Raw genomic sequence first — 25,836 nt, 5'->3', positions numbered from 1 at the left:
TTGTGCGTGCAGAGAAGCATTCATACATGTAAAATAAAAATTTTTAAATGAACAAAATCTCAAAGCAGAGGAAAGAAATAGGAACAGTTCATCAACAGAGGGAAAGCACCCCCGAGGATGGGAGCAGCTAGTGAACTGAGGAAGGCGTGTCCTCAAAAGCTTTGGGGTTTAGTAATGTATTTCAGGTAGATATGGCACATGTATGACATATTTTAAATGGCCAAAACACTAAATGAGTATAAGTAATATTAAGCCTCATCAAAAATCATCATTTTCCTCTCAAGATAGTACTACTGCAGAGAACAGCCCCTGGGTCCCCATTCCAACAGAAGGTTTGAGAAAAGGCAGGCATTCAAGTGAACTCCACAACACAACTAAGGTCCATGTCACGTTGGGAGCGGACTCAAGCCAGCCCAGAGCCATGTGAGGATCTAAAAACTAAAAAGTGTCTTTTTCTTACAACGTATCTACCAGATGACTGGGAAATGTCATTTTCACATCCTGTTGAGTCAGTTTTATCAGGGTAGGCAGTGGTAGTCTGCTGTGTGCAGGTCCTTTGACTGTCATCACTAAAAATAATAGCTTATCTCAAATTATCCATAGGTTTGGCAATGTGAAATAGTTTTCCACCCACTGAGTGGGTGTTGCTGGTCAGTTGGTGGGTTGGTTTTCTAGACTGGTCAGTGGTGCAGTGGTCTGTGAAGAACTTTCTTCCCTGAATTTTACCATCCTTAAAACAACAATGTGGGCAGGCGAGATGGCTTAGCAGTTAAGAGCACTGACTGCTTTTCCAGAGGTCCTGAGTTCAATTCCCCAGTACCCACATGGTGGCTCACAACCATCTGTAATGTGATCTGATGCCCTCCTCTAGCCCACAGGTGTACATGCAGGCAGAGCACTTTATACACAATAATAAATAAATAAGTCTTTAAAAAATATAATGTTTACATTGGGGTGAGAGGCGGGGCTTACTATAGCCCTTGCTCTAATTGCAGATTACCTCATATACAGTGTTGGCAGCTTCATGCGAGCACCGTGACCTGGTTTTTATTTCATTCTGCTTCTGAGAAAAGTTTAAAGAATTTGTTGATGTTTCATAAGCTTTTTTTGAAAGAGGCATCAACCATTCTTGCAGCTTCAACAGGTTTCTAGATTTTTTAAAGATTTATTTACTTATTATGTGTACAGTGTTCTGCCTGCCTGTACACCTGCAGGCCAGAATAGGACACCAGGTCTCATTGTAGATGTTGTGAGCCACTATGTGGGTGGTGGGAATTGAACTCAGGACCTTTGGAAGAGCAGTCAGTGCTCTCTTAACCTCTGTGCCATCTCTCCAGCCTCAGTTTCTAGATATTTAACCTCTGTGCCCAAGATGATGTCATAGCAGCCTACTCATTTTTATTTTAGAAGCTAAAGCTTAATTTTAATCTTTGGGTTTTTGTTTTGTTTTGTTTTCATTTGTTTTTTTGTTTGTTTGTTTTTTGTTTTTTGTTTGGTAGCTGACTTGAAAGGACTTCAGGCTTCAGATATTTTGGACTGTTTACTACCTGTGTTAACAGCCTACCATTACAGTGTTATTAATCTTTATAACGCTGACCCAATTGGGAATAGATTAGATGATCATTTATTCACCCTGTATTAACCAGAAATGTTCAAAACAAAATCTGGCGCTTAAAATTACCTAGAAAAAGGTATGGCTCCCATTCATCCCAGTAGCTTGGTGCCACCTCGGGAGAAGTGGGCTGTGCTGCCACAGGATAAATCTCACTGTTGCTTTAGCCTCGTGTGCACGCTGTGGCGTGGGGAAGGTGTTCATCTGTGGAAGGAGGCGTCATCGTGTGGTAGAGGAAAACCTAGACTCAAAACGCTCTGTAATAAGGAGATAAAATAGTGGTCTCTAAGGAGCATCCAGCCTCATAAGTAGCCAGAACCTAATCAGGGGTCAGCCTTTGACTTGCATGTAAAGGAGACGTCCCCAAAATAATAATAGGTGTGTTCATCCTACAAGCTTTATATCTGACTTTAGGGAAACACGTGGATTTACTCTCTGAAAAGGGAACTGGTAAGCAGTTTGGCAGAGTGCAGCTTTGTACTGGGAAGTCTGTCTTTAAAAGCTCGCGCATGTAGCCAATAAGGATTTATGTGCAAGGATGTTGGCTTCAGCTATGTGTGTTGTGGCTGCTGAAATAATAGGTCCATTTATCAAGACTCTGTGATGTGCCAGGCCCTGTGCTAGTACTTAATATATATTAATTTATAGGACCAAATTTTTGTAGAAAAGGAAACCATTAAATGTCCAACAGTAGAGGAATGATTAAATGATGGTACAATGAGGTGTCATATAACCAATTAGACATGACATGTAAACAAAAAGGGAGCAGGTGCCTGTAGTGAAATCAACTACAGAGTCACATATAGGACTAGTTACTCGTGTGAGTACGGGAGCGAGTGTGCATGATATATATAACTGCTGATGTATGGACTGTCCTGGCTGTTTCGAACTGAGTAAATTTTGCTGTCTAGCGTAAACTACCCTGCGTAGCTCAGGAGGGCCACACTGTGACGGCTTGGGTGGTGACATTCCTAACATCACACTGAAATGTGCAAAAATGAACTGACTTAAGGTCTGTGTACATCCTTTTAAATATTTTTCCTGGGCAAGGTTCACTCATGGTGTGTAGCCCGTGGCCTTACTTGTGTTTCTAATTCTCTCTCTCTCTCTCTCTCTCTCTCTCTCTCTCTCTCTCTCTCTCTCTCTCTCTCTCTCTCTCGCCCTCCCCCCCTCCCTCCCTCCCTCCCTCTCTCTCTCTCTCTCTCTTCTTTCTTTTTTAATAAAGAGAAACATGAGCTTCAGCCAAATGACTTAGCCATTTCCAAATCCCTGGAGGCATCTGGCCGGATACATGTCTACCGGAAAGATCTGGCTGACACCCTGGTAAGGACTTTTATGCTTGCACTTGAAATACAAGTGTCAGACTCGACAATATTTTCATGCTTTATAGTGAAAAAGAAAGAAAGAAAGCTATTTCCTGTCGAAGGCACGGGTCAGCTGCCACGTGACCTGGCTTTTGCCAATCAGAGGCCTGACTTACGGAGTTAGCCTCCCTAAGAGCAGCCCCACTCTGCTCGGTTATGAAGTATTTGAAGTAGTGACTCCCTGCCCCTTGGAATCTTGATTTGGTCTCTTTCTTCTTTTGGGGAGCTGTGTGGTCTTGGGGCTGAGAGATAGGCCCAGGTGGATGGAGAGGGAAAGAGCCTGTCCTTTAGAATGTCCCCGTGTCCTCAGAGAAAGGTGGCCTTTCAGCCTTTCCTGAGATGAGTCGGGAAGAACAGCAGGCGTCTCTCAAGAGGAAGGTTTTGAAAAAAATATAAATAAAGCTGCCGTTCAGGTCACTCTCACATGAGCTTTAAAACAATTATGGCTAAGGGGCAATGTAGGTACTCCGCAAGACTTTTTGTAGACAGTGAGTTTGATTTCAGTCGTGCCCGTGAAAGTAAACAGTCTGAAATGCCGCTTTTGTGGGTTCGCTCCTAAGAAGAACCCACACTCTAGCCACATCCCCAGTGCCTCTCAGAGAGTCTTAACGTGGGCCTGGGTGATGTCACGGCGGGATAAGTGGGTGCCCTGTTCTGAGAGGACTGAGGCTCCATCCCGCCCTCTGGCGTTTGCTGCACCAGCTTAGGACAAGACCCCAGGTTAACCTGTGATTCCGCCATCACCCAGTACCCTCTCCTGGACTCCATGCCACTGTCTTTTGCTATCCTAGCACTCGATCCCGAGAAGCCTTGGCTCCCCTACCCCAGCACCGCAGAATCTGTAAGAATGTGCCAGTGGCTCTGACACAGCACTGCATCCTCTGGAGCACGGGAGGCCGCCCGCAGGCTTTCACCAACAGAGATCTGCTGTAGTTAGGTTCTGGGTTTTCTTTTTTAAGTAGGAACCCTTTTCACAAAGTTCCAAAATGGCGTGCTACCCACAGCATTTATTTTTTTCTTCAGAATAAGCCTTGTCCTTTTTTCAATACTCTTACTGGGAACAGCCCCCGGCTGTCTCATGGATGGTAGGATCGCCTAATTCCCATTATTTTAACTTTTCAAATCACTATCTCTTCGACTTTAAGCTCTTGAATGAGAAGATGTGTTTTAATTAGAAAATACCACTTATTTTAGAGAAAACACAAAACTTTATTTAATAGCTTCAAATGTGATGATAGACTTAAGGCTGCATTAGCAATTTAATCATCTTATGACAGATTTTAAAGGAAGTACTGTTAACAACTTCAGCCCGACTCCTTGAGGAAAAAACAAAACCAAACAAAACCAAACAAAAAAAAATAGTTGTTACATAGACTATACTAGCCACATGGGCTCTAAATAAAATAGCTTTTATTTTTATTTCATGTTATTCTTTTCACGTTCCAAGGGCATTGTAATAAAATTTGTAAACGTGTGTCTGGGACGAGGCTGGTAAGGCACGTTTCCTGTGCAAACCATGTCTGTCTTTACTGGAGTGCTCTATGACATTTCTTTTGTTTGTTTTTATACTAACCCTCCTGGCACATTAATTCTTACCAGAAGCCAAAGTGATTCCAGGGCTTTCACTTTCATTATGCTGTCTGTCAGGGCTGTGTTTCATAATCAGATTTGTGGGTGCGTGGATGTGTCTGGGCTGAGGGGGAGGGGGAGGGGCGGCTCACCGGGTGAAGGGGAGGGGGAGGGGCGCTCACCGGGTGAAGGGGAGGGGCGCTCACCGGGTGAAGTGCCATTGATCATATTCTTTCGTTCAGGGCTGTTTCCTAAATTGGCTGTAACTCACTGGAGGTGAACAGAGCAGGGAAAATATTAAGTGCGCTCAGAAAAGATTACTTTTCTAATCTGAGTTTCTAGAGCCTTCTGACAGGCAGCCAATTCACTGTGAAACATTCGGGAATAACTAAAGACCCTTTTGCTTCCGTCTGTCCGTTTAGAACCCTTTTGCAGAAAATGAGGAATCACAGCAAAGGTCGATAAGGATTTTGGGGATGAACACTTGGGACCTTGCCCTGGAATTAATGAGTTTTGATTGGAGTCTGTTCAATTCAATCCACGAGGTAAGCGGGGAGCAAAAAGATGAGTGAGCTGATGTCGCTTTAACTTTTAGCTTAGTGCTCTAAAGACACCCGTGCGGTGATATAGTTATGCTAGGAAAGTGCAGTCTGAAGCTGTCCGGAGGGTTAAAATGGACTGAAAGTTGGCCCTGTGCTGGGGAAGTTAGACTATGTGCCGTGCTCGCTCTGCCCCTGTCCAGTTATGTGCTCCATGTGAGGTAAGTGTGGACACTTAGGGTTTATATGTATAGATACCTATAGGGAAGTATATGCTTTGTGGGGATGTGATCTCATAGATTTATACCAATATGTGATGCTATAGTGAGATTGAAGAGTGGTTTTACCTTTGGTGTTAAGATTTCCATTTCTCTCTATACATATGTATATACATATATACATATACATATATCCTTTTACCTAAGAATATTTCACAAATTTTAAAATGTGCTATAAATCTTCAAATACTAACTTATACATTTTACATTTTTGTGTTGTGTGGACGTCTCTCCTGGGGACAGATTGTAATGTTTATAAATTCCATGCTAGGAGGGAAGTGTTCCTGACTGCTTGGTGGTAGCAATGCTTTCAGGGACTGGGAACTAAAAACACCACAGGGCTGTAGCCATGTGGTGCGTCTATCTTGCATGTGGAGGAACCCTTCTTTCTGGAACGGCCTTTCCTTCTGGAGGGAAAGTCATGGCTGATAATTAGGGACCCAGTAGCCTTTTCTTCCACCATATCTGTTACATTTTCTCATCAAAACATTTCAGCATAAGCTCGTTTGAGCATATTGTGAGCTCACTCAGGCTAGATGGCTTGCCTCTTCAGAAGTGTCAGGCAAGTGGGACGATGTCAAAGTGCCGGCTCCTGTAGGACATATGCAGTCAGTTAAAAACGAATCTCTGTTTGCTTTGTCTGTGAGCACACTGTGAGCTTTTGCGCTCTGCCCTTGATCTCCATTTCATTTCTGGTTGTGATCTTATAACGTCTTTATAACACCACTTCTCAGAGAGCAGAGAGTCACCAGCACCGGCTGGGGCACTGTGCACCCACCTGTGGTCTTCTTTACTTGGAAGGCTAAGACTTGGGCATTGCTGAGGCCACATGTTCAACATCAGCCTGGGCACTGTGGTGAGACCTAGTCTCCGAGGATAGGCCACTAAGAAGAAATGACGGAGGAGGTCCAGGAATCTGAACTTTATCAGTGTTTGGGTGGTCCTGGGACCACCATAATATTTCTTTCTCCATTCGCTCTGGTGTGTGGTGCAAATATTGGTGTCATCAGTTGCCACCTTTAGGGGTTCGTTTTAAAAGTCCTGTGGTTTAAACTTTAGAATGGTCCAGATTTTGTACCAGGATGTCTTCCTTATATTCTGAAAAAAAAATTGTATAAGATTCCCTAGGTAAACAGCATTGAACAAAGTATCATAGAAACTAAGGATAAAGTAGTTTAAATCTGCTACATAGTTATCTGCTGTATTTTGGGTTAACACACTAAGACTATGGGAGTGGCCTCTTGAAATGGCTCTTAAAGTGGTTGGATTTTGTACCAGTTTAAGTTGGGCTAAAAATAACCATGTTTCTTTCAGCAAGAGCTGATCTACTTCACGTTCAGCAGACAGGGCAGCGGGGAGCACACGGCGAACCTCAGCCTTCTGCTCCAGAGGTGCAACGAGGTGCAGCTCTGGGTGGCCACCGAGATCCTGCTCTGCAGCCAGCTGGGCAAGCGTGTGCAGCTGGTGAAAAAGTTCATCAAGATTGCGGCTCAGTAGGTTTCTAGTGGTGAAAGGGGCATTTCTCTTATCTCCTTGAGAAAATGTGGTGGTGTGGGTTTTTATTATCATCGCCATCCTCACCACCACCAAAAACAACAACCGTCCTCATCATCACCATCATCATCATCACCATCCCTTATAAAGATAAGAAGGGTTAGGATATAAAAATGTAATGCTGAGTTAAGTGACCAAATCCTTAAAAGGTCTGGTGTTTTTTTTTTAATATTTATGTCTTTGCATTTGAAGCTTTCATATCTTAAAGTAAAGGTCAAAATACCAAGCCGAAGCACTGATCTTTCTGCTTAGAAGCTATAAATAAGCACTTGTACAATATGGCTGATGGCACTGCAGTGGGCTAGAGAAATGAGAGAAGATGCTGTGTGTGTGTGTGTGTGTGTGTGTGTGTGTGTGTGTTTGTGTGTGTGTGTGTGTAATGGACAGTCAGGAGGATCCTGATGCTATGTGTGTGTGCGTGTGTGCGTGTGTGCGTTTAGGGTCTCATGGACACTCAGGGGCATTGGAGGATCCTGATGCTGTGTGTGTGTGTGTGTGTGTGTGTGTGTGTGTGTGTGTGTGTTTAGGGTCTCATGAACACTCGGGCATTGGCGGATCCTGATGCTGTGTGTGTGTGTGTGTGTGTGTGTGTGTGTGTGTGTGTGTTTGTTTAGGGTCTCATGAACACTCGGGCATTGGAGGATCCTGATGCTATGTGTATATGTATGTGGTGTGTGTGTGTGTGTGTGTGTGTGTGTGTGTGTGTGTGTTTAGGGTCTCATGAACACTCGGGCATTGGAGGATCCTGATGCTGTGTGTATATGTGTGTGTGTGTGTGTGTGTGCGTGTGTGTGTTTAGGGTCTCATGGACACTCAGGGGCATTGGAGGATCCTGATGGTGTGTGTGTGTGTGTGTGTGTGTGTGTGTGTGTGTGTGTGTGTGTTTAGGGTCTCATGGACACTCAGGGGCATTGGAGGATCCTCGTGGCTCCTGACACTTGGTGCTTGAGCTTTTGCAGACCTGTCAGTTGTAAGACTGTGGCCTCGCCCTCTGGGTGCATCCCATGCTCAGCCACTCTGAGCATGTCTCCCATGCAGTGCATGCTTCAGCCTTGAGTTCATGCGGTTGACCCTGTCAGGAATGGCTCCGCATACCCATTCGATTGCCATCATTCTTCAAGAATGTGGGTCAAAGCTTCTTCCTACAGGCCATTCCCGACTTACATGTGCAGGACCAAGACTTCCCCATGCATATGCACATGTTTCACCTTTTAAAGTTTTCTTTCATTATAGTTATCAAACTTACCTATTTGTATAGGAATCCTTCACTGGCTGAGCAACATTCATTTGCAAAGGACAGGGGCTGTGATGGATCAGTGTCACTGGGAGACTGTACAGAACATGACAATTAAGAGAGATGTAGGAACTGTTGAGAATGAAGTCTTATACCTCACTGGGGACCTCTCCTGGAGTAAGAGTGTAGCTTGGGGGGCTGGAGAGATGGCTCAGAGGTTAAGAGCACCACCTGCTCTTCCAGAGGTCCTGAGTTCAATTCCCAGCAACCACATGGTGGCTCACAACCATCTATGAGTTCTGGTCCCTCTTCTGACCTTCAGGTGTACATGCAGGCAGAACATTGTATATGTAATAAATAAATCTTTTAAAAAATTAAAAAAAAAAAAGAGTGTAGCTTGGGTGATGGTCAGTAAGGAGAGTCCTCATGCAAGTGTATGTCTGGGTCTGGATCCCTAGGGCGGTGTAAGAGGCAGGTGTGGCCCTGGGGCAGAGGCAGGAGAGTCCTGGACTCTGCTACCAAATTTACCCTAACTGATAAGCTCCAGGTTTAGGGAGAATCCTCATCTTAAAAAAAAAAAAAAAAGATGGACCTGGGTATGGTGGGACACTACTAATAGCAGAACTCTCTAGGCAGAGGCAGGTGGATCTCTGAGTTCAAAGCTGGCCTGATCTCCAAAGTGAGACCTTATCTCAAGAATATAAAGACAAATAAAATAAGGCACTTATCCATTAAAAAAAAAAACCCTGTGGCCTCCAGACAACAGAAGATGCGCACACATGTGCTGAACATGCACATAGGATGCATTATAAATAAATATAAAGTATTTTTTGCACAGCTTTCCCATATAGGAAAGCAGCATAAATCAAAATCTCCCCCAGTGTTGTGGGGTTTTTTGTTGTTGTTATTTTTGGTTGTTGTTGTTTCCTCCCAGGTGTCACATTTCATTCTCCTTTGTCTTTTGAAGTAGTTTTTACAACAGTTTTCTTTTTTTTTTTTAAGATGTATTTATTTACTATTATGTATACAGAGTTCTGCCTGCATGTACACCTGCAGGCCTAAGGAGGGCATCAGATCACATTATATATGGTTGTGAGCTACCATGTGGTTGCTGGGAATTGAACTCATGACCTCTGGAAGAGCAGTCAGTGCTCTTAACCGCTGAGCCATCTCTCCAGCCCCCAACAGACAGTTTTCAAGGACAGGTGTTTCTTGATGTCTGCATGGAATAAGATTCAGCATGTCTTTGTATTTCAAAACCCTTGGGTGTCCAGGTCCCTCGTATGGCATAGGGCAGAGCTCCTGTGCAACAGGCACACATCCTCTCTCCTCCTGAAATCCTCCTAGGTATGTTCGCTACACAATGCCATGTGATGCTGTCAACTACTTGTATTGTCACATTATTTTAAAAACCAGCTATAGAGAAAGAAAGACAGGATTGATCTCACCTTAGGCAGGACCAGAGTTATTTACAGGTGAGGCAGAGTCTTGATGCTCAAGTATATCGGTGGTCTAAATGCCTACAGGGGAAAATGGGATACAGCCCCTCAAAGGAGCAGAAGTGACTTGCATGGTCCGCAAGGGAAGCTGGGAGGTGTAGTCCTTCCGCAGGACTTACTGACTCAGAGAGGATGCAGTAATGCAGGGCACCGGTGTTACAGCTGGGTCCACTAAAGAGATGCTCTACTGGTCTTGGAGCAGGGGAAGAGTCTTCTTCATCTTGATTCACTGTGATGGATGAGGAAGTTGCCATCGCCTTGTATTCCTGAAGAGATGTGGAAAATAATTATTAGACAGCCGAAACCAGAGGATCTGGTTGCAGAGATATTTCTGGGAATCTGGGAGGTTTCCTGGGAAGGGTGAAGGAGAGGGAGGAGCAGAGGCAGGAGAGAAAGTGGGGGTCAGTGAGAGGAAATGAGCATAGAGTTGATTCAGGGTGACAGTGACTGGACTCGTTGCCAGGACTGCTTCACCAAAACGAGCTAGGAGAAGTATCGGGGAGCTACAGAGCATCAAAGGAAGGACACAGAGGGAAATAGAGGACTAATGTCAGAATTGTATCTGGTCTGCGGTGAAAGGCTTAAAGGCCCCTTTTGGCCACATGTAACTCTCCGCAACATCTAAAAGGTCTTTGCAGATGTGTCAGGAGCAAACGGAGCTGTCAGAGGGTGAAAGCTGTTGGGAGAGCTGGCATGGACCATTTAGTTTGAATGGACGGTCAAATTCAGAAAGACACTAAAAAGACAGAGTGAAAACATAGGTGTGAGGATAACAGGGAGGAAAGATTAACAGGAGAGGCCAGAGGAGCAGAGAACCAGAAGGAATTTGTGTCTGGTCGATGTATCTTTAGCCCCCATTTCAAGCTAGTTAGGGTTTGTTGTCTTGGAAGCAACATTGTTGCAGAGGAGGACACGTAGCCGGTCCCAGCAGTCGGATGCAGTCCTTTTTAATTGTGGAGTCGGTCCCAGCAGTCGGATGCAGTCCTTTTTAATTGTGGAGTACTGCAACCATGGAGGAGCTGCGCTGGTCCTAAAAGGTGTTAAGCTGGTCTGAGCTGGTGAGACAGAGAAGTTAGCTGATGCAAAGAAGGCATCAGTCCAGCTAAGTTCCCCAAACAGTGCCCAGAATGGCAGGAAGAGGGATGGCTTGGGTGGCCCTTGGCCTGTCAGTCCCCTTTTAGAGGTCACCTGCACTGCTTTCAGGGGAGTTGATTTCTCAGTAACTGCTCCAAGGCTGGCGAGAGGGCAGTGAGGGGAGCAACAGTTAGAATTCCTCAGAAGAGGGTCCATCCCATGGGCTGTGATAAAATTTAACAGTTGGCAGAGAACCCACTGGTAATAGCTGTGCAACTTTGTAGGGGACATTGAAAGACAAAGTCACAGGAGGAAGTTTTTACGTCAAGATGACCATGAACTAAAAGCAGTTGTACAACTGGCTGGGCCAGAGCTCTGTGGCGGGATAAGGTAACTGTAATTAGCTGTTTGTTACCTCAGACTCCTGCATAAAGTAACAAGGACCTGGAAACTTTGTAGAAAAAAAACAACACCCAAGTCAGCATCCAAGGAGTGAAGATGAACAGAGAGTGTCCCCGTGATAGTCCTGGCTTTCATGAATATTTACTTATGATGTGTTGGATATTTGCTTGAAATATTAACAATCCCAGTTATTATTTAATGAACAAAAACAGTATCTTAAGTAAAACAAAATTTTTGGTTAGAAACAATTTAATTAAAGTAAAAATTTAAAAATTGGCACTATTGCCTTAAATGACCATATCTAGTATTTGAAAACATGATGGCATATATTTTTGTTAAAATCAAAGTGTTATACCTGTAGTCTACGAAACAACTTAATTCTAAGTTGTATTTCCAAAAAAGAAGCTCTTTCCAATTTCCAGTTTAAAAAAGTGTACTCCCAGAGACAGCGTCTGCCTTGCCAAGAGTAAATGATCCACTTTACAAAGTTTTCTAAAATTAACCCTATTAACAGAACCCTTTAAAAAAATCTCTATGTTTTCATTCCGTACATTCAACCAACATATGAAAGCAGCCAGTCGTATCGAATCTGTAATAAATAATTACACGCAACATAGACTGAACTGACAAAGAAGCTAACACCAACCCTTTGCTCCTTTTGTCCGTGGACAAATCTCCAGGTCACCACATACTGACGGCAGTGAGCATAACTCTCAACACCGTCCTATTTAAAGGAGGTTGCTTGCTTAGAGGCACAATTTGTAAAGCATGGTAACCAAATTAAATGCGCTCTAGCAAATGCTGGCTTCTGGCATCTCTTCGGAAACATCCGCAATGTAGAGCTGTCAGAGCTTTTGGCTGAACAAGTGGTCATGGGTCTCACAGCCAATGCTAAGTTTCTGGCACTGGCTTCATCTGAGTAGACCTTACGAGAGTTCCGGTGGGCTGAGTTCCAGAGAGACCCCAAGCCTAACTAGTTCTTCAGAGTTAAGCCCTGATAGCCTTGTGCCGGTGGTTTTTTGTGTTACACGTGTGTTCTGGTCAAATGCAGCATGGCCTCCCACTTTGGCCAGACTGTGTGAGGCAGTTAAGGTAAGAGAGAAAGGGCAGAGAGAGAGAGTGAAAAGAAAAGGCTGTCTGAGGGAAGCTGCTGGGGCCTGAGCTTCTGGCAGGCTCCTGTCTCCAGTCCTGGGTTTTCAGTACCATTGTTAGAATATTTAGGCAGCTGTAGAGAGAGCGAAGGTGGAAAGAAGAGAGGCTCAGTCTGACCGTAGATGGGACCACGTTTATTCACTGTGAGGGGACATCTTGTTGCGCATGTGTATGGATGGCCGAAATGCCTACAGGGGAAGAGGGGCCACTTACAAGGCTAGAAATCAGCAGGGAAGGACTTCTGTACTCCTCAGGGGATGCCGGGGAGTTTAGTCCTTCAGCAGGAAACTCATTTATACTGCCTTGCTTAGGGAACCAGGACAAAGAAAAGAGCCTCGGTAGCTCAGTGTGGACGCAGCTGTGTTTAAGTCACTGCATAGCACCTGATCTGAAACTGGCTGATCCTACAGCTCTGGGACCTGTGGGTGTGTGGAGGGATGAATGTGCGTGCCAGCCTGGCTTGTTCCGGAAGTGCCGAGCTCCTGCTTGTGTGTGGGTCTGGATGAGGCCTTGTGGGAAATCAGGCGTCAGGCTGAAGGTGCTCCTGTAGTTGTACAAATGCTCTGTAGAACAGGAGGAGGAAGTGCCTGGTTTGGGATCTGAGTCCGTCCCGGCCTGAAAGAAGGCAAAGCTGAAGCTCGGGGGTGTGGGGATGGAGTTTGACGCTTTGCTTTCCGTGGAGAGGCCTCTGAAGACGGGCTACAACAGGGCAGCCAGCTTCTGTGGCTATGATGCCCTCATGGGGGGCGGGGCTGAGAAGGAAGCTGTGGGAGTCTGATTGGCAGAAGGAGTCCTTGACCAAGAGACTGATGGGCTCAGCATGTTCTTTAGGGAAACTCTCCTGAAAGTAGACAAGAGACGCCCTGTTCTCTAAAACCCCAGAAGCAAGAGATTAAGGCAGCAGCTGCCAGAGGTCTGTGGTGATTCAGTGGAGGAGCAGGTAACCGGTCTACCCCTTTGGTTGGTTGTTAGCTCAGCCAGAGTTGTTCCAAGATGCTCTCCAAGGTGCCGCATGTGTAAAGGTCTCTACAGTGTGAGTTAGAAGGAGAAAGGGGACACCAGCGGGGTTCCACTGATAAAGGTGGCGCCACCCAGCTCCTCCCCCATGTTCTGGGGAAAGGAAGTACTCTCATGTCTCCTCCTTCTAGCTCCATGCTCCTGAATTATTTATGGTTCTGGTCTCTGTCCTAAGCCCGTGGAACAGAATGCCAACTGAAACATGGAGTTAAATTCTCTATACTCACGCTGTAGGAAGAGGCAAAGGAAAGCAGGTATTTCCACAACTGTGAAGTGTTCCCTGCCTCCGGCATCCGATTTGCATATTCATGTTTCCTTCCTTCTCTGCCCCCCCACCCCATCCCCCACCTCTGCAGATTGAGTGGGTTTTATTTCCTAACACAGACAAAGGAGCGGTGGCTGGACAGGGATGTGCCTGTCAGACAGCCTGCTCTTATCTCGGAATGAATGAGCCACGGTAAAGGATTCCAGGCCCGACTGGCATCTAATTTCTGCTCAGAACCAATTTGTCTTATTCAGAAATTGTGTCTATATTAATTTAATTTCTTTTTTAAAAAACAAAAGTCAGATGATGTGTGGTGTGTATGTGTGTGTGTGTGTGTGTGTGTGTGTGTGTGTGTGTTAATTTTATGACTAAAACAAAGCTATGTGGACCAGAAGAAATGGCATATGAGGAAGTAACAGCCAAAAATGTGAATCATCTACATAGAGTTGAAAAGGCTTCTAATCATGAAAAAAATAATAACCATTTACCTAAAAGTTTTTGTTTTCAGCTTCAGCACTTGCTCTGTGCATGGCTTGCTGTGCGTTAAGCAGTTGGATATACACATTAAAACAGAAATGAGTAGGCCCTCAGCAGGCTTATACTCCAGCAGGCTTATAATCCAGCGTCGGCGAGCTTCCTCCCTGATGGTGGTACTAACCTGTAAGGCCTTCTTTGTGTGTGAGGACTTGGGTAGGAGATGTCCTCCGTCACGGGACATCCTCACTGACTCGAGCCCCAGCAGAGGAGCTGCTGTCTCAAAACATTTTCGAGAGATGAAGTTAATTCAAGCCTTTTCTGGATAGTGTGATCTGTCTACAGCGTAGAACGCTGGAAGAATCAGTACCAAGCCTTAGGCAGCAGGCTCTCAGAGGCCGTCATAGAGAGGGGACACCTTGCGTTCAGTGTGTTGCTGGACTGTACAAAGCAAGGCCCATGGGAGGGGGAGTTGACTGAGGCCAGAGGAAGGATCAGCACTGAGTTTGAGGGCGTCATGCCTGGGTATAGGAACCGTAGGCTGCACTGAAAGTGGCCAGACTTGGGGACCAGCCATAGCTGAGGAGGTTTGGTGGTGACGTGGCTGCTGGGCTTCCTCGGGTACTTTCTGCTCAGGTGTGGAGGGAGGCAGCAGTGTCCCGCCCCCCACAGCTCCTGGTGTGGAGGGAGGCAGCAGTGTCCCGCCCCCCACAGCTCCTCAGTTGTGGTGGGAGGCAGCAGTGCCCCGTCCCCGCCCCCCCCCCCAGCTCCTCTCTTCGTGGGGAGTAAACTTCCTTCCAGACTTGGAGCAGTGTCTGGTCCACAAGGCTGGCAGGGCCTGCCAGAGCACAGCCTAAGCCGTTTCCTTGCTTCTGAGCTGTATGTTCTTATTCACTCTAGTGCCACCAGAACATCACAGCTTGGGAAGACGCTTAGCATACAACAGAACTTTGGGCTGGCAGACACAGTGGGAATGGAAGCTGAGGCCAGTCTTCCGAGCTGTATAACAGGTTCAGTGCAGCCTGGGCTGATCTGTCTCAAAACAAACAAAACCAAACAAACAAAAAGCAAAAACACTTTTCATGTTTTGTACCATCATTTGTACTAATGGAAAAATAAATCACAAATATGTGAAAAGTTTCATAACAAAGATATCTACTGCAGCATTTGTGCAGTAAGAGTCGAAACTAGCAAAGGCTACAACTAGAAAAACTAAAACAATCATGAAACATCTTTTTTTAAGGAGGTGAAGTCTCGTGCATCTCCAGGCTGGCCCTCAACTCTCCTTGTAGCGGAAGGTGACCTTCTCGGACTTCTAAATCTGCTGTCCCCAGCCCTAGTGCAGAGACTGCAAAAGCCCTTCATTTTATTTTCTTACCTTTATGAGTCAGAAATGTGGACTGCTATCCCATAATATGTGCCATATACTCAGACTGATAGATGATATGATTGATAAGTGGATTGATAGATAGATGATTAATGATAGATGGATGATGGATGGATGGATGGACGGACAGACGGATGGATGGGTGGATGGATGGATGGGTGGGTGGATGGATGGATGGATGGATGGGTGGATAGATGGATGGAATGATGGATGGGTGGATGGATGGGTGGGTGGATGGATGGACGGATGGATGGATGGACGGATGGATGGATGATGGATGGGTGGATGGACGGACGGATGGATGGATGGATGGACGGACGGATGGATGGGTGGATGGATGGATGGGCGGATGGATGGATGGACGGATGGGTGGATGGATGGATGGGTGGATGGATGGGTGGATAGATGGATGGATGGATGGGTGGATAGATAGATGGGTGGATGGGCGGATGGATGGATGGACGGATGGATGGATGGAGTGTGGTGTCCACTTTGTTGTTAGCAAAGAATGACATATCAAAATGAATGAGAGAACTTAGACCTGTGATGTGAGAGGGACCAGTCGGCCAGATACAGGAAAAGCTGAGGAGGCTGCAGGAACAGCCTTGTGGCTACAGAGAAGTGGGTATTTCAGAGCACAATCACCTTAGCTGTGAGCAAACAGGGGGACAGGGGGAGCTCCTGCATGTCAGACGCTTTTCTTGGAGGCAGCAAGGACCCTGGGAGTTAGACATCCTTTCTTCAGCGCCAGAAACAGCTGGGGCAACCATCCTTCTCTCCATGGACAGTGGCAGGTGTGAGGGGCCTTGCCGGCGATTGCCCACTGTTTGAAGAAATGTTTTCTCAGTCTCCTCTGCTCTCCTTTATCCATAGCTGCAAAGCCCAGCAGAACCTAAACTCTTTCTTTGCCATCGTGATGGGCCTCAACACTGCTTCGGTCAGCCGGCTGTCACAGACCTGGGAGGTGAGCCTTTCCGCTGGGAGCTGGGGCATGGGTGTGGGGTAAAATGAAACACTCCTCGGGAAAGCTTGTGTTAGAAATCAGTAAATGAGACGAATTCTGCTCCACTAAAGGTACTTTTAGTGGGACTGTGACAGGGTGATAGGGACCATTTTTAGCAAATGGCCTCTCACACAGTCTTTAATGTGGCTCTCTAATATATACGAAAAAGTGTTTTTTGTTTTTTGTTTTTTTAACTAAATGTTTTACATTTCTCTTCACCCTCCTGCACTCTCTGAAGGTAGCTCTAACTCCAAGCTGGCTAGTCATTTTCCAGTCTGTCCTGTGATATGAAGCAAAGTGCGCACAGAGACAAACAGGGTACTGACCTGAGTGAGAGGGTGACACAGGGGTGACGCCAAGGTTCAGGGCCTCCACCTTGGATGCTCACATGGGTGAACTGCGCAAGTGATTGTGCATTCTAATTTTCATAAAGAGGACATTTCTATATTTATAGAAGGCACAAGGCCTCCTAAATTCTAGGTCTGCCCCTGTAAGATGGTGGAGGGTTTGGGTTAGTTAGGAGATTCAGGAAGCCAGTCTGGGAGACCCACCTCTGCCCTCCTCCACTCTGTCCCTCTAATGCCCACGTCATCAGCAGCATCCTTCTGCCTGGTACCCTTTGTGGTCCACTGTGGTGTCCTTGGCCTCTCCTGTTCCCTGTCACTGACTGTGCCATTCTCCCTATAAATTCTCTGAGTCAGGAGCTGTGCCCAGTGAGTGCACCGGGCGACCCAGGGGGCAGGGTTCATGCTACCCTCCAAGGGGGTCCAACAACAACAACAACAAAGAGACATGAAAGGGTTGCCTGTTCTGGTCAGGCAAACAAGATGGGCCAAGAATTAAAGATTAAAGGCAACGGGAGACCTACCAGGCTGATTAGAGCCAGGATGACAGAGGAGAGCGGAGGGTCTTCACAGAGTGGAATTTGAATTAAATCTCAGAAGAAACTTTGATTTGCAGAAGTAATTGAATTACATTTACAAAGCTGAATCTGCATATTGACTGCCTGCTGTGTTACCACAGAGAGCACCACGGCTGCCACACAGAAAACAAATGCCCAGGACAGAGTGCTGTGTGATAAAAGGCCCTGGGAGAAACAGGGGCGGAAGCGTTCTGCAGCTGAGGAGCCTGGGCAGGGGGCTTTGCTGGGAGGGGAGGCTGGGCTTCCCAGCAGGTGCGGCCCGCAGGGTGACCACAGGTTCTCAGAGTCAAAGGAAAGTGGTCATCCTGTTGTGGAATAAAGAAAAGGAGGGGGTTTAAGATGGTCCCTGTTACAAGGACTTAACCCTGTCCTTGTAATGGCAGCAGCCACAGTTAAGTGTTCCAGTATGAGGTTATTTACAAAAATAGTCTCTGGGACAGATGTGCCTCTTTGCTGACCTCTGGCTAAGCACGTTTGAGTTTGAGGCGCCACTGGGACATTCATTGGAATGTCAGGCAGACTAAGATATGGCTCAAAGGAAAAATTGGAAATAACTGCAGAAGTCTGCATTTTATATTTTATTTACTGTCAAGTCATTTCCAGACAGGTTAGATTGCTCACTATGGAGAACCGAGTCAAGTCAAAATTATCACATTGAAAACTTAAGTAGTTTTAAAGTTTAGTTATTGTAAAGTGGTCATCCATTATATCAATCCGGTTTGAAGACAGAACCTCCCGGGGGTATCTTTAACCTCATCGATATTGTTAACAGCTGGAGTCTGCTAGGCAGCAACCACGGACAGTTGTGTATTTATTTCACGTGCTGTTACTGAAGGCTGAGACCAGAGAGGGCGCAGACTCACACTAAACACACAGCTAGGAAGAGGCGGGAACAGAATTCACAGAGCCTTGGTTATTTATGTCAGCTTTCTATGACAGACCACTAAGCCAGTATGAAAGGATCCATGTTTTCTCCTATTTTTCTTCCCTCCTTTCTTTCTTTTTGTTTGTTTGTTCATTTGAGACAGGGTTTCCCTGTGTAGCCCTGGCTGTCCTGGACTCATTTTGTAGACCACGTTGGCCTCGAACTCGCAGAGATCCACCTGCCACTGCCTCCCGAGTGCTGGGATACAGGTGTGTGCCACCGTTCCTGGCTTCTCCTATTCATGTTAAAGGCCGTCTGGCACAGCTCCAGGCCCCTGTCCATGGGGCCTGGAGGATGGAACAGGCACACAGCCCTGTCTTCTGTTGTTTTATAAACACTCAGATTCGATGATTCTGTCCGCTAAGGTGCAAGCTGCATCACCTAAGGGTCTCACCATCTTTTATTATCTTGCCTCTGCCGCACAGGGCAGCGGTGCCATTTACATAAGAAACAGTCAGCCAACACTGCTGTTTCGGGCCAGACGGTCCGAAAGGTGAGCACATCCATCAGAGATGCGGCACAGAACGGAGACCTAAGTGTTTATTAAATAAGCACCAGTGTGTAGAGTGTCTAGCCAGCCAGATCCCTTTATCATGTGGCTGCCAAGGTATTTTTAGCAGCATGCCTAACGATTGTCATATCGAGGGGGTGATGGAAATTGCATAATGGGATGAAGTCAAGGCAGCACCCCGTGACAGGTATTTATGCTCAGAAGCAAGCAGAAGCCGGTGCAAACGTCCCCTCGAGCCTTCTCAGATCAGCTGCCTTCTGTAATGACCTTTCTGGTTTCTGAGCGTGGTGTTTGTTTGGTTTTTTTTTAGAAAATTCCTGGGAAGTTCAAGAAACTTTTCTCCGAACTTGAGAGTTTAACGGTAAGTAAAGGAGACTTGCCCTTCAAATCCATTCGTGCCGTTTCCTTCTGGGTTCAGGGTTTAGCCCCCTGCTCTTCGTGATGTCAAAGCCTGACCTGGCTGACTGCATCTGAAAATACAGTTTTGAAGCTGGCCGTGATGATAGAATCCTGGTGCTTTGGATTTGGAAGATGAGGATGGAAGAGGATTAAGTCCCAGGCCAGCCTGGGCTGTGACATAAGACCCTGACTGAAAAATAAGTGATGCAGGGGCAGGGGCATGCTGAGGTAGAAGAGGCACCCAACTGTAGGCAGGGAACTGCAGGCAGCCAGAGAGAACAGCAACCGCCCAGTGCCAGCTCATCGGCCCTAGAGGCATGTTACGTTCGAGGCTTATCATGCAAGTAGAGCAGGCTGTACTTACATACTTAGGAACGCGCACGCGCGGTATTTTATACATACACACTCATATTTTATACATACACACACACACACATTTTATACACATATGTTAGAGAAAAGGAGGCCATGAATTTGAAAGGGATTAAAGCATCAGGTACACGGGACAGGTTCGGGGAGGGGAGAGGAAGGAAAGAATGACCATAATTTCAAAACATTTTAATTTACAAATAAGAACAAACGACAGACTGGTGGTGAGTAGGTACGCAGACAGAAACACGTAGGGAAGGAGTGAAGCCGTTAGCGCTGCCTCCTCTCCCCGCGAAGCCCATGTGATTTTTCACAGGCCTTTTCCGTTTCACAACATGGAAGCGATCGGTATAAATGTGCTGAGTGATTAGTGTGCTGCGCATTAATCTTTCGCCCTTCCTTGCTGTGCCTTGGGTTTCTAGAAATTTGGCATTGTCTTTGTGTTTCGAGGGCAGTTTCCCTGGTCCAGTGTACTTAACAAAAGTCTTTGAGGTTCCCCTCATGGCGCAGATTATGCAGAGAAAACCGCACCTGAAGAACCTATTTGAGGAAAATGACAAAAGTGCAATCAAAAGGTGTCTCTCTCCTTCACAGTCACCTCCCATTATTGTAAACCAATAATAACTTGGATTCCATGCACTGCCTAGATTCCCTCCCCTAATTAGTGGACTTATTCTCCAAGGAAACCTTTGTCCACCGTATTCTCAGGAAGAATCTATCCGTATCTAATCATGTCCACGTTGTGCAGCAGATGCAGATTGAGAAGTGCTTCTATAAGTGCATTGATTTTTTTTTTCTCCTTCTCTTTGTGATCTCCTTGGTTTGCAGGACCCCTCCCTCAACCACAAAGCCTACAGGGATGCGTTCAAAAAGATGAAGCCGCCAAAAATCCCCTTCATGCCCTTATTGCTTAAAGGTAATGATTTCCTATCTGTTGGGGTATGCAGTGTCATCTCCTAGCTACAGCAGAAAAGAACGGGACTCTCAGTTAATGCCTTATAGCAGCCTCAGCTTTCATACCTCCGTATTTGCATGGAATTCTTTTTCAACTGTCTAGAGTGCTCACTTGTGTTTGAGAAGTGTCAAAGCGTTGTCACAAGAAAAGTGTTTACGTTGCTTTGTCTCCAAGCCCTGTATTATTTTCTTTAACGTCGTGAAATACTTAAAACGAGAAAAGGCCTAAAGGACCAGCAGTTGTCTGTCTGCATCCGAGTTCAGAGGCTGCAGCTCATGGTGCTCTGTGTGAGAGAGGCCCTGCCCTTCAACAGAAGCGAGATGGCACATGAGCATTGCCGGGAGAGAGTATTCCTTCCAGGAAGTGGATACCAGCTGGTGTCCGACGACAGCCCCACAGTTACCATCAAGCTCGCTCTCTTCTGCAGAGCAGACACGGTTCACGTGAAACCCGTCAGTTACACTTGCTGGCAGCGCGGTGATGTGCCAGGCAGGCCATCGGTGGGAGGGTAGCCCATAGAATCCAGCTGGGCTCCTGACCTTCTGTGCTCCCTAGGGAAACGGGACTGGGGGAATTTTCCTTGGCTGTGTTTTAATTGTTTCGAGGGGTTTTATAGAAATAAGTCTTCATCAGACCTCTGCCTCGCAGAGACAATGTCTGCAGCGTCGGGCCCCACCCACTGGCCTCATCAGTGACTCTGGAGAGGAGTTGCTTTGCTGGCTGCCTGGCCTCACCACTCTCTCCTCCCCCCACTTCCACCCCAGCTGAGAGTTAAGCTGCACCCCTCTTCTGCCTGTCCTGGAGGGTCGCAGTGACTGCCTCTCTGAAGTCGCACATTAGTCTCCATCTTGTGAAGCTAGAATTGCTGGGGGGGGGGGGGGGGGAGGAGTGGCATTAGGACAACTGAGGGAGGCACAGTATGACTGCTTCAGGCCGAAGAACCTGCCCAAAAAGCAAGTGGGAAAAGCAAGAGACCGAAATACCAAAATTACTGCTTAAAGGTTCATTTGCTTCCTTCCTTCCTCCTTCCTTCTTCCTTGTTCCTTCTTCCTCCTTCTTCCTTCTTTCCTTCTTCCTTCCTCCTTCCTTCCTTCTTCCTTCCTTCCTTCCTCCTTCCTTCTTCCTTGTTCCTTCTTCCTTCCTTCCTCCTTCCTTCTTCCTTCCTTCCTCCTTCCTTCTTCCTTCCTTCCTCCTTCCTTCTTCCTTGTTCCTTCTTCCTTCCTTCCTCCTTCCTTCTTCCTTCCTTCCTCCTTCCTTCTTCCTTGTTCCTTCTTCCTTCCTTCCTTCCTTCTTCCTTCTTCCTTGTTCCTTCCTTCCTCCTTCTTCCTTCCTTTCTTCTTCCTTCTTTCCTTCTTCCTTCCTTCCTTCTTCCTTCCTATTTATTTATTCTTTTTTGTACTTACTCGCTTTTAAGGTAGACTTACATAGGTGCATAGACACATTGCAAAGGGCAGTGCCTTCAGTTGGAGGGCTGGTGCTGACAGGTGGGAAGAAACACGTGGAATTATTTAACCACAAATGGCAACAGTAGGAAATGAGAAAATAATGTGGAAAAGGAATTGCTTTTAATAAGAAAAACTAGAGAGAAGAAATGGTTATAAGGCACTGGGTTCTCTTACAGTGTCTCTTTAACTTAGAAAAAAGCACCCACACACCCCTATACCCCCACACACACCCACATACCCCTACACACCCCCACACACCCCACACATACCCACACACCCCTATACCCCACGTACACACACACACACCTACAACCCACACACCCCCCACACCCCTACACCCCCACACACCCCTACACCCCACACCCCCCACACACCCACACCCATCACGCCCCCACTGCACACCCCTCACACCCACACACCCACGCCCCACACCCCTCACATGCCCACACACACCCATGCACACTGCTTAGTGCTTTCTCCCTGAAACCTCTGGCATTCAAGGCACTCACTCACCTGAGCTTGAATGCAGTTTTATGCTCCAATAAGTTTAGACCTTTGTTGGCTGACAAACAAATTTCCTTCTTTTTAACCAATATTAAAGTTAGACAACATCAGTATTGTATTTTGTTTAAAGATTTAATTTTTGTCTGAAATAATTTCCAAAGAAAAATAGGATGAGAGCTGAGGGTGCAGCTCAGTTGGTAGTGCACTGGCCTCCATGCAGGAGGTCTTCAGTCCTCAGTGGTGCATAAACCTGCTGTGGTGGTGCAGGTTTAAAATCCCAGCCAGTGGCAGGCCAGGCAGATGAGGACCTCAAGACCATCCTCAACTGCAGAGCTAGCTGGAAGCCAGGCTGACCACATGAAACCTGTCTTTAAAAAGAAGAGAAATGTGGGGGCTGGAGAGATGGCTCAGTGGTTAAGAGCACTGTCTGCTTTTCCAAAGGACCCGGGTTCAATTCCCAGCACCCACTTGACAGCTCACAACTGTCTGTAACTCCAGTTCCAAGAGATCTGACATCCTCACACCAATGCAAATAAACTAAAATTAAATAAATAATTTCTTTTAAAAAAAACAAGAGAAATGCAAACATGTCCATCACAGGATACTTTGGAAGTAAAGAATTTGAATTCTTGGACGTTTTCATTGACTGGACATTTGAACTATTTTAGAGTTATTGGCTTAACACTTGGTGACGGCTCTTCCTCTCACTCCATACATTAGGAAATAGGCCACGTTGAAATCAGGGGCTGTGCGTTAGGAAGCTTAGACGTCCTGTGGTTACATGGTAAACAGTGGCTCCCGGTGAGCGGGCACATAGGTGGTGACCTGACGCTTCCAGCCGGGAACGTCCTCCCTTTGCATCCTGCGGCCTCTCCCGCCCACCCTGTTCTTTGTTGTTTCTTAGGCCAACCTCGCTCCCTCACTCCTGCTACACACACGCCATGCTACACACACGCCATGCTACACACACGCCATGCTATACACACCCCATGCTACACACACCCCATGCTACACACACCCCATGCTACACACACGCCATGCTACACACACGCCCTGAAACCTTACCTGTTAAAGCCGCCTTCTCGTGCCAGCCTCTGTCCCTCTGTCACCTGCTCAGCTTTCTGTTCACCAGTCCCTTTTGTACTGCAGCTTCCTGCAGCCCACAGCAGCATGCGACACACATGTGTGTGAGTGCACACTCACACAGTCACTAACACAATACACAAACACACATACACATTCACATACTTACATTTATACAACAAACACATTTATACACATGCACACACTCACACATACATTCACACACATGTGCACACTCAACACAAACACACTCATACACACACACATGCATACACTCATAACTCACAGACTCACAGACTCAGACTCACACATACACACTCATGCACACATGCATACACACGTACATAAACACATACACACTCACATACACTCACACGTGCATATACATACTCATGTACATTCACACACATACACACACTCACACAAACACTACACACTAACTCATACACACTCATATAGATTCATACACACAAACACATACTCGTTCAGACTCACACACACACACATGCTCATACTAACACACACTCACACACATGCTCACCAACTCAAACACACATCCTCACACACATTCACACTCTCTCTAACACACACACTCTCACACACATACATATACGCTCACACACATGCTCACACATTAATACATCACATGCTCACACACACATACTCACACACATGCTCACATGCATTCACCCACACTCTCTTTCTATAACACACACACACACACTCTCTCTCTCTCTCTCTCTCTCTCTCTCTCTCACACACACACACACACACACACACACACACACTCTCTCTCTCTCTCTCTCTCTCTCTCTCTCTCCTGAGTAGAGCAGCCATCCCACCTGCTGCCTTCAGTAAGCCCCGAGGGAGCTTAAGAGAAGCGGTTCAGGCAGACACGCGGGAACAACTTACAGGCCGCAGACGCAGCTTGTGTGCAAGTCGACTCTGCCGACCCCAGAGACCTATGAGGACTGTGCCCTCCCTACAGCTTTGCCACAGTGGTGTGAGCATGGCTCGGCTGTGACTGTCCAGTGGGCCCTGGTCTCTCTGCGTGCTGGCTTCCTACAGCCACCTTAGAAAGCCTTTGTGAGGACTGAGTGGGTTGATTCAGGTAAAACACTGGAAGCTGTGCCTGCTGATATTGTCACCGGCCATCCATCCCATCCTTAGGAGCAGGGCAGGGTTGGGGTGGAGGTGGGGGTGGCGCCTGTTATTTGAAGCTCTGTGAGGCAAAGCTTCCGGGCCATATTTAATGATGCAGGGTGACACTTGCTGTAACCAAATGTAAGAAAGCTCACTCTTTGAAGTCTTGTGTAGTGGGGTCAAAGCTTGCAAAGACTTCCTGAGTCCGTGGATGATCAATCGTGAATGGTTCTGTAGAAGGCAGTTTATAGAACTCTACAAAGGACAGAAGCTCATGCCACCACAGTAGGTCCACACTGTATGCAAGGGACACCCTGGGCGTAGGGTGTCACAGTGTGTGCTGTCTATGGCTGCCGTGGGAGGACAAGCTCACTGTTGAGTGTGCAGGCAGCGCCTGTCTCAGCAGCTTTGACTGAATCTGCGTTTCTATCTTTGGTGGGTTTGGTCTGTTGTTGGTGACAGCTGGGATATTTACATGTCCTTTAAGTTGAATAATTTGTACTGCGATGCTTATCTGTATGGATGCTACAGCTCCATTATACACTGTCCCGTCCATGTTTGTATGCCAGAGATTTTCAGAGCCTTAGATGCTAGCTTAATGTATCTCATTCCCAAATCTTAATCTCACCAGGAGCCACCTTGTCAGACAAAGAGAGGTTTTTCTCTCAGCGTCCTCCATCACTTCTCTGGGGCAGTGAATAAGATTCACTTTCCACTGAGCTCAGACTTCAGCCACTGAACTGGACCCATTCCTTGGTCACTTTAAATCTAGCTAGTCGCAAACCAAATTTAAATTTCCTCCTTTACAAAAAAACAAACTTCTGTCCTCCATCTCATCCCTGTCCTGTTTTCTCTTCATCTGGGGATGTGGTCTCTCTACCTGTCAAGTGAGGCCAGCATCTTGCCCTTTTCTCACTTCTGATATGCAGGCTTTGGAAACCAAAATTTTACATTTCTTTACAGTTTTAATGTAAACTTGGGAATCTGAGTCTTAGCTGTTTTAACTAAAGCCAGTCCCATTTGGCAGGCAGGGAGTTTTTCTTAAAGCAGATATATAAATAGTAAGTCCCTGTTGCTTATGAATATTCACTTATTTTCTGCTCAGTCTTTTGACCTAAAAACATAATAGCCCAAGTAAGTCACAAAATAGCATTAGC

At 46.4% G+C, this 25,836-nt stretch overlaps 1 protein-coding gene across 2 annotated transcripts in view; it reads left to right on the top strand.

Moving 5' to 3' along the window:
* RAPGEF5 (Rap guanine nucleotide exchange factor 5) overlaps positions 1 to 25,836 on the top strand; it is a 226,426-nt gene that overhangs the window by 188,983 nt on the left and 11,607 nt on the right. For both annotated transcript variants that reach the window (XM_084791559.1, XM_084791558.1), the window contains 6 exons: positions 2,838 to 2,935; positions 4,968 to 5,090; positions 6,677 to 6,855; positions 16,294 to 16,384; positions 19,092 to 19,142; positions 20,378 to 20,465. In XM_084791559.1, the coding sequence (XP_084647685.1) occupies positions 2,838 to 2,935; positions 4,968 to 5,090; positions 6,677 to 6,855; positions 16,294 to 16,384; positions 19,092 to 19,142; positions 20,378 to 20,465 (630 nt within the window). The remainder of the gene's footprint in view (positions 1 to 2,837; positions 2,936 to 4,967; positions 5,091 to 6,676; positions 6,856 to 16,293; positions 16,385 to 19,091; positions 19,143 to 20,377; positions 20,466 to 25,836) is intronic.

The sequence above is a fragment of the Acomys minous genome (assembly GCF_964271855.1).
Source record: "Acomys minous genome assembly, chromosome: 8".
In the NCBI taxonomy this organism is placed as follows: Eukaryota; Metazoa; Chordata; class Mammalia; order Rodentia; family Muridae; genus Acomys; species Acomys minous.
This window is presented reverse-complemented; position numbering and strand designations above follow the sequence as displayed.